The 9534-nt window shown below is 42.8% G+C and overlaps 1 protein-coding gene across 4 annotated transcripts in view; it reads right to left on the bottom strand.

The window, feature by feature from the left end:
* Window positions 1-2144: 2144 nt before the first annotated feature.
* The window catches only part of ptbp3 (polypyrimidine tract binding protein 3), a 70628-nt gene continuing 63238 nt past the window's right edge, over window positions 2145-9534 (bottom strand). For all 4 annotated transcript variants that reach the window (XM_064309620.1, XM_064309622.1, XM_064309621.1 and 1 more), the window contains one exon: window positions 2145-8670. In XM_064309620.1, coding sequence (XP_064165690.1) covers window positions 8538-8670 — 133 coding nt within the window. In that variant the 3' untranslated portion in view covers window positions 2145-8537. The remainder of the gene's footprint in view (window positions 8671-9534) is intronic.

The raw sequence follows: 9534 nt of genomic DNA, 5'->3' as shown, positions 1-9534 counted from the left end.
ATCGTTCTTGTTTGGTTTTTATACGGGGATAATTAGCATCCCCGCCATCCAGCCAACTGTGATTAACTTTGGGGGTCAGAAAAATTGCACTCGAAATGAATTCAATTCTAGGGCGCGTAAGCCAAGCGTACAAGGCCTGCCAAAAGCTAGCAACAAATGAACACTTCAGCACTTTACAGGCTGTGTCTTGGCAAGCAGAACTACAGCAACAAAGAAGAAAAAAGACACGGCAGAGAGGAGGGGATTGTAACAGGATGGCAGCACCAAGGGGGGAAAGAAACAACACGAACTAGGAAGCAGCTGTAGATGAGGCTCTTGTTCAGCTGTGGCAAGAACGCTAGTATTCAGCCGCAGGTTGCGCTAGCATAAGGTAAATTTGGTCAGAAGTTAGGGCGTAACGTCAACGCTAAACGTTACGTTGTGACCGGTTGGTTTTAAAGCTGCGTCTTTGTTCAGTTGCACCGTGGATACTTGCGCTAGCTACGGCTTAACTAAGTCAACCGTAAAAGATGCCATGAACCAAAACACTGTCGCGGACGGCACGGTGGTGCAGTGGGTTGCACTGTCACCTCACAAGAAGGCCTTTGAATCCCGGCCTGGGCACTTTCCGTGTGGAGTTTGCATGTTCTCCCCGTGTCCATGTGGGTCTTCTCCGGGTACTCCGGTTTCCTCTGTCAGACCAAAGACATGCAGGTAGGCTAATTGTAAATGGTGTGTGTGCCCTGCAATAGACTGGCAACCTGTCGAGGGTTTATTCCTGCCTCTCACCCAATGCACACTGGGATAGGCACCAGCCCCCTCCGCAACCCTGCCCAGGATAAACAGGTATAGATTAAGGATGGATGGAAAACATTGTCAAAGGCAGTGACATTTCCATCTTCAGGCCAATGACAAGCTTGTTAAAAAAATATATATATATATATATATTTCCTTGTGTGCTTTTTACAGCCCTGATGATGAGCTTTGGCAACCCAGGTTATCTCTTTCATCATTTTAAAGCCAATTTTGCATTTAAACTAAGCTATCCAGATTCCAAAGAGTGCGTCTACCAAGCAAGGCAGAATATAGGCTACGTTGTCATGGGATTACACTCAATTTTCACTGGAAGAGAGCTCCCTGGCTAAAGGGGTATGAGTAAGCCTTTCAGTAAATGAGAACAGGGGAGTGTTACCATTGTGCATCCCACACATATGCATCCATTGATGGGAAATGATACAGATACCATTATCACAAAGAGAACTAAGTGTCCTGCATCCATAACATGCGTAACCTGTTATTTCCAGACCTTGTGCGTTATGTTAGCCCTCACTTTGTTCCAATGAAATAATTGCAAACTTGTTCTACTGGTCTGACGAGTACACGTTTTACACCATGGATATGGACTTCACCCAGGTGGATGCAACAATGCATACGAAACTAAACCAAGGAATTCCCTTTTTGTTGGGAGGTAAAGTACAGCAGTTACTGCTTGGGCCAACCAGCGAGAAGATGAGACAAAGCTGTCAAGTAGTGGACTTCCTTCAAAACTGTATTGGTCAAATAATTCAGTATCAGTACCTGATATTTCCTTGCGGACATTAAAAAGTTACTAGCAACTAATGGTGACTGACGTTATGGCAACACCCCATCAGCCTAGCCCACTGCACAAACCTGAACACACACCCTCACTACCAGGACAGGGGGTGAGCATCAGTGTTGTAAAATCCTGTTTTTACATACAGACCGCACATCCCTAACCACTGCCTTGCAGAGAAGGAGGGGAGCGTCACAGGAAGAGGAGAGGAGAGGAGAGGAGCGGAGCGGAAAGGAGCACAGAGCGTCTGCGCGAGGAGGAGGTGGTGGTGAGTCTCACGCTGCGGAGAGGTTAACGAGAAGAAAGGCGGAGAGGAAGGAGCACACAGAGATTGAGTTTACAGCACGCCACGAAGCCCAAGGTAAAAAGACAAGGACACAAGAGGACTGAGGGAAGTACAGATGTCATGACATTTATTCAAGGCATGCTACAATTAAAGTTGGTTAGGAAAAAGTAAGCAGAGAATCTGGCTAATAATAATAATAATAATAATAATAATAATAGGCAATACAAAACAAAAGAAATGGTTTCTACAAAATACAGAAACTTCACTCAACCATGCACTGCAAAATTAGAAAATATGTTTCTTTAATAGTTCATCTTCTATTTGCATTTTATTACAAACTCAACATAAATGGAAACCACTTGTTTCTCTCCCCCCCTCTCCCGCAATGTCACAGAAACTGCTTTACAAATGAAAGCTGGTACTGGGTTATCAAAATACACAAGACAAATTGTGTTTTTCTGTTCATTGGTTCAAATATAAAAACCAGTTATTTTGTTCCCAAAACCCTTTTTGGCCAGGCTTAAAAAAAAAAGAAAAGAAAAAAAAAAGGGTGGGGGTGGGGGGCGTGGTACATATTTACAGCATTTGAATTTCCTGTTGGTGGGACATTCAAACAGACCAATAAATTGGGTGCTTAGAGGCGTGCCAAAGTGGAATAATGTGGAAAAATGTGTTATCAGTTAAGACACTGAGTGCTCTGAACCTCTGCTGCCGCACTCTGATTCTCCCTTTAATGAAAATCAAAAATTTTCAGCGTCTCCTGTACAACCTAGTGATGGTAAGGAAAAAGCATGAGAAATTATCCGTTTCACACCATTAAAAATGGGAAAATCTGAAGCTCTACGCAAGTTTTCTTAACTGAAAAGTGACTTAGATTTAATATACAGCTCATTTAAAATGTTACAAACTATTATTCCAATTTGTGAAATGTTCCTTTGGTTTGTGTGTATTTCTTTAACATACTTTTTCCTGAACAACTTCAAATAAAGCTATCTTTTAATTATATTATGCGACTTGATCTGAAAAAAAAACCTACCTTCATAATGCTTATTTAAACAATGTGCAGTTAAAACGTCGTTATTTACGTAAGATTTTCATAAACTCAAACTAGAGTTGTAATTTGAGTGGTTCCTTTCTGTTGGGAAACACCATACAGTACATGCCCATTTCATACTACTAAAGCACAGCATACAAAAGTAGGCATTTTGTGAACAAAAGGATGTGGCAGTTCTGCATCTCGCAAAGCTGAAAAGTTTGTTCAAAAGAAAGTTAAATTATAATAGAAAAGTGTGCGCGCTATGATCTTTGCGGACATTATTACAGTATTAACAGGGAAATTTATGGCTTATTTCGCTCGTTTTTATCAAGGGAAGCAGACACGAAAGCGTCGGACATTACCGGAAACTGGAATAACGAATGACTTTTGTCACTTTTGACTTGATGTGTCTGACGATGTCAACAGAACTACTTTCAAACGCACCATCAATTTCTACTGACTTGATAACAAGGTGGACATAATTTCCTTACGTGATTTATGGAAGGCACATAAACTTTGGTCCTGTATTATTTGTGACTTTTCAGTATAAAACTCGAAATAAAACATGAATCGTTGTGTGTTCTAGTCTACTGCGTAAGTAAACAAATTTCAAATCAGAATGTGTTAAATCGCGCTAGAACCGTTAAGTCCACGCATGACTAGTAACAATTGGTGGAGAGAGTGAGAGCCAAGGCAAAACAAAATGAAACAAAAAGTCTTGTATATGAAAGTCCAGAGGAATTTGAAGATATTAAGTGTACAGCTTCAGTGACACAGGTTAGGAGTCTGGCTTTTCTCCTTATAAAAAGAAACGCTAGCAAAGTGAAAGCAAGTAACTGAACAGTAGAGCCAATATATAGGTGCTTCATCAATGAGACCCACCATCCCACCATCTTCCTTATATTTCTGCATAAATAAATCATGGTTTTTCAGGATTCACCAGAGGAATGGGGCTGTGATCAAGGCTGGGCTCTCTTCAAACACCATAACATAACGCAGACTCAAAACTCACGTGCGGGAAAGCAGAATGACAGACGACAAACCTTAACCAGTTTCATACCCTCTCAAAATGAAACAGAAGAAAGATGTAAAAAAAAAAAAAAAAAACCTTCACACTACAGACCAAAAAAAAAAAAAACCTATAATGAATAAAATATCAGATACAGTAAATAAGACTACAACCCCAAAAAAGCACACAGATGGGAGATCTCAGACAGCTTCACCCAAAACAGCAAAAACAGGGGCATACCCGAAAATATAGGAGTGCGTGCTGTGGGCCTCTCGGGAAGGTAAGGAGAAATTGCCTATGGGGTGGTTTTGTCAAACCCTTTTCGGATTTTAGCAGCACATACAGAATATCTGAACAGTCTGGATGCCTTTGGTCAGTAACAGCCGTGAGTTCTGAATACATTCTCATGAAGGATTTCAGCCCAGTTTCTGTGATGGTGTCAGACAGAGCAGGGCCGATTGAACAGACAACCGTATCAGTCGTGACGCAGTGCTCAGCAGATGCACTGCTAATGTCTCAGAGGAGATGCTTGCCGTAAGTTTTTCGCTCTTTTTGAGCTGAAACTGCGGGGAAAGAATCCTTTAAGTAGGCAGGGAAGGTTTGTATTCCACTGCTACTCTATTCCACCAAATGCATTTTAAAAAACCACAACCGTTTGGGGAACCATAATCGGGGTAAGCAGTGATTGAAAATACAATCATATTTTTAATCATTTAATCAAAATTATGAAATGACCTTGTTAGTAGGCCTACTCTAAATGATGATACTGTTAGTAGCCTACCTGCAGTAGTAGGTCCTTTGAAATGAGCTCTTTACATTGTACTACTCTTTACATTGCACAGTAGCTTGCTGAATAAAGAAGTAATTAGTTCTTTGAATGATCCATTTTTATTTTAAATGACCAATAATATATTTGCTTCGCTGTTTTGTACTTGTTAATTTACGGGTCTCAGTACTTAGCATCGATGAGTCACTGGGCCTTGTGCTGAAAATATCATAATTTTAAGCAAAGAAGCATCTTTTAGCACTGGCTGCTCAAACCATTAGCCAAACAGCTTCCCACGGTTTCCCACAGCACGTGCCGACTCCAGTTCAACGGTCCCTGATGCGAATACATTGTAGCTATAAAAACACTTCAACAAATTAGAATGGGCTGAGCAGTTCGATGGAAAAGGGTGGACTTTTGGGGGGTTCAGATGAAGAAAAATTCACACAACGTGTACGTTTGAATTACGAATTGAATAAATAAGCTGGAAAAAAGAAGTACTCCATAGCCATCCAGTGAAGTTAGACAGAGGCATGTATTATATAAGTGCTTATAAAGCAATATGCATCTGTTCACACTGTGAATAATGGATAAAAGGGACTGTGTGTAAACATATCTTTTTTTGTTGCATAGTTCCAAAAGAACGTCATTTAAAATCACAAAAAAAAACAATGGATGAAAAGGGATCATTTGAAAAAATCTAATCAGTCACTTCAAAAGACAGAGGCCTATCTGAGGTACAGTGGCCTGAAACACATTTTTTAATGCTACTTTTATATTAATTCGGTGATGATAAAGAATAGAAAGCACCACATAAATGCAGCACATCGTGAGTCCATAAGCTTTCTTCTGGTTAGTTTCTGCAAATAACGATGCTTAAAATCTGTACGTCAGACCGGTATGCACCTTGAATATCTCAGTCACTTCGTCTCTGAATGAAAAGCTTCGAGTGGTGGAGTGCGTGTGTCAAGGAGCTTAACTGTGCCAAATGCAGACCGCTTTAGGCACAGGGCTGCAACTGGTTTCACACCCAAAATAAAATAAAATAAAATAAATCAATTTGTCATGCTGCACATCAATACGAGTTCACCGCATTCTCCGTCAGATGCTTAAGCTACCGTCGTTTCGACAGGGCGAAACTGAGCGTCGCGTGCCGCTCGGTACAATAAGGCAGTCCTTCAGTTTTCAACATTCATGCCGGCTGAAGACAACGAGCCCCGGTTGTTAAGGAAAAAGGATCTCTCCGTCTCCCCTCCGGTTTAACACGGGGGTGCAGAAGCCCACAGCACACACGGTACATTTTAGCTTACTATTAGTTTTTCTAAACTGTGCACTCAAAGCACCAAATATGAACTTACACTTCCAATTAAGACCATATAGCATCGAGACCCCACAAAAAATACACGTCTAAAAATAACTCCTACGAGACAAAAGAAGATAAAATAAATCAACCCTCTCACCAACCCCACAAAATAGTACATAAGATATCTTAGGTAAAATTTCTAAAACCTATTTGATTATGAGCACATAATAAGGCACGTAATAAGAAATTAAGTAAATACACAGTAAATATGATTTTTTTTCTCTCTCCATGATTTCTTGAATAATTATAGTGGTACAAAAACCCATGAGGTTTCAGGTTTTTTTTCTCATCCATAAAAAAGAACAAATTACCAAAAATAAGTAACTTTCTTTTTTTTCTCAAAAAATCTTGACAATCCTTAAGATATATAGACCTGAATAGTTTTGTTTTATTTAAGACTGTAAACTTTCAAAACAAACAAAATTTTTTTTTTTTGATTTCATTCAACAAGTGTCTGCCGTTGTATCGCTTCAGGTGAAGTTAGTTCAGAAGAAACGTCGCCCCTCGCCTTGCTGTTGTAAAAATCTTTTTCTTTTCTTTTTTTTCTCCTCCGGGAATCAAACTGGAAAAAAAGGTTAACTGAGCTTCGGAACGCCCGCCCTGTTTTATGCTACTTAGCAGGCCCACGCTCCCCCATCTCCTTGGAATGTTAAGGCGAAACCTGGCAACCCGGCACAGCCTTCTGCTTGGAGGAGGGAGGCATCATTCGGTCGTCCGCTGCACCTGACCCCCCCCTGCCGGCGTGAGTGGCACGGGCCACGCCTCCTGTCGGTTTCAGCTCCGCCTGCCCCTCACTCCTCAGCAGTTAGGTGCGCGTTAGATTTTTACCGTTTTTTTTTTTTTTTGGTTTGATCAGAGGTGCACCGTGTCGTCTGTGGCGAGGGGTAAGGCGGGGGAGAGGAGGCCGGGGGCGTCGTGCTCCGGACTTCACAAGCCACCGGACCTGAGCGACTGGAACAACGCAAGAAACGAGAGAGCGGCGAGGAGTGCGGAGCTGAAGAGGGAGAAGGGGCTGAAAGGAAAGGAAAGAAAAAAAACAGCAACAAAAAAAGGCATGCAGGAGACTCACTTGGTAAATTAATCAAATACAAGGGTGGAGGTGGGAAAAAAAAAAAAAAAAAAAAAAAAAACCTTTCCATCCATAAAACTTTTTTTGTTTGGGGGGGAGCACATATTTTTCACATTCATGACTCCACTCCGGGGGGAGGGGGCAAAAGCCGGGCTCTCTATAGACCAGCTCCAGGGACAGGGGAATTCCAGCCAGTTCACCACTCGCTTTGTCACGCAGGACAACCCCGCGCTCGACATACAGCGCCATCTGCTGTCCGGTGCGGATCTGATCTGATCGTGACGAAAGGAAAATGCGCAGACCTGGTGCGTTTGAGCTGGGAGAGGGGGCTTATCCAAAGGGGGGGCAGCTACATGTAGCGAGTCAGCTACACTCCATCAACCCCATGCAAATAATTTGCTTTCGTGTGAAGGTCTTGAACAGTCTCCCCTTCACAGAATGTTTTTTTTTCTTTTTTTAAATAAAAATGTGAAAAAGTGAAGGCTGGTTTTGTCTGGTGCAAATTGTATGTTGTACGGTAACAAAACCACATTTTCATCGAGACCCGAAACCAGGTCGTCATCACTCAGACTTTCTGCTACACGAAACAAAAAGGAGACGGCCCATTGGTCAGGGCAGAACAATAAGGAGACGGCCCATTGGTCAGGGCAGAACAGTAAGGAGACGGCCCATTGGTCAGGGCCGTGGCTACAGGGTTTTCCCTTGCGCAACGCCGTGATACGCTCCCGCCAACTCAAGTGACAAAACCCCTCCCTGGGCAGCGCACCCCACTCGACCCACAATTCCCTTTTCCGGGCAAGTGAGACGGGTTGCGTGCGGCACTTGGAGCACATGAAGCGGATATGGGGCGGGAGGAAGGGTTCACCCGATTCGGTTCAGTTGTAACGAGGCCTTGCGGCTCCTGGAGTCCCATTTTTGCGCACGCACGCACGCTTCTTCAGAACCAAAATGGCTGGTTTTTGCAGATGCAGCATTTGCTTACTTCCTGTGAACCGCTCCCAGACGTTCGGAGGCCGTGCCGTGCACCTCGCCCGGACCTCAGCAGGCATTCCCAGCCGCTCGTCCGGAGCCAAAGCCGGGGTTCGGATGCGCACCGGACCACGGGGAGTTTCCGGAGGAATTCCGCGAGTCCAAATTGCTCACCGTCAGAAGCGCTCCGTCAGGAACGCGTCAATGAGTCGAATCGCCGGAGCGTGTCAACATCCTCCCTTGTGCATCGGGGGAATGGTCTTTACAAAAACCTCAGTCTCTGTCTGAAGGCATTACAGTAGTCTTTTATTTAAATCAATCTCTTATTCTAACTAATCCAGTTTGCGATTATCCATAGTAAAATTCCTAGTGTAGTCTCTCTTGATCGTAATAGAAAAGGGTAAATTGAATGGATGGGGGTGGGGGGGGTGGGGGGGGTGGAGTCTGCAGGTGTGAGGAGTGGCTGCTAGATGGTGGACTTGGAGAAGGACACTCGCAGGTGGTGGTTCTCTCCCAGGTCGTGGTTGTGGAGGTCGATCAGAGCCTGAATGGCTTCCTCCACAGAGCCCAGCTGTATCAGTGCCATCTTGCGATCTTTCCTGCGAAAGGAAAGGAAATTAACCGAACGACAAACACACTGTGAACATCAGTAGGATTATGAATTATGAGTGTTTAAGGGGCAGGGCTTGGCTTGGGTGGCAGTGCAGTATAATGGCTAAGGAGTTGGTCTTGTAACCTAAAGGTCGCAGGTTTGATTCCCCGGTAGGACACTGTCGTTGTACCCTTGAGCAAGGTACTTAACCTGCATTTCTCCAGTATATATCCAGCTGTATAATTGGATACAATGTACGTCGCTCTGGATAAGAGAGTCTGCTAAATGCCTGTAATGACTGCTTTTACATCAGCATGGTCACAGCATGGTCACAGTATGTATGTATGTACAAATTATTCTGAATTCATTTCATATTTTCTTATTACAATGTTCTATTCTGCACTGCCCCAGTACATGTACCTGATAGTGCTGCATTAATGCACACAAATATCATTTTCATGCACAATTTCACTGGTTGTCTGAAAACCAATGAGCAAAACTAGTGAAAACACCAAATTGGCAATTACCTGGACAATAAGGTGAAAATGCAGACCAATTTTAATCACCCATATGTTCTTAAATGAAATGCCTCACAGAAAGCAGATGGAAAATTAAGAAGCTTCTGAACTTTCAGATGTCTTCTGAAAGTCAGATGGTTTTGTTCTTTGTTCAGTACATCCACCTAGTGGCTGTAAGAACACACTACATCTGATCGAGATTTTACATCTGATCTACACCCCTGCGTCTTGAATTTATACAATACAGCTGCCACTGGATTACTATCGGCACTGATATTACTGGAAACCAATTACATAATTAATGGCAATTATACAAATTGTAATTGCATTGGAAGATGCACATAAACCTTAAG

This window comes from Anguilla rostrata, chromosome 14 (genome assembly GCF_018555375.3).
Source record: "Anguilla rostrata isolate EN2019 chromosome 14, ASM1855537v3, whole genome shotgun sequence".
In the NCBI taxonomy this organism is placed as follows: domain Eukaryota; kingdom Metazoa; phylum Chordata; class Actinopteri; order Anguilliformes; family Anguillidae; genus Anguilla; species Anguilla rostrata.
The sequence above is the reverse complement of the archived record's forward strand: the minus strand, read 5'-3'. Positions and strand labels throughout refer to the sequence as shown.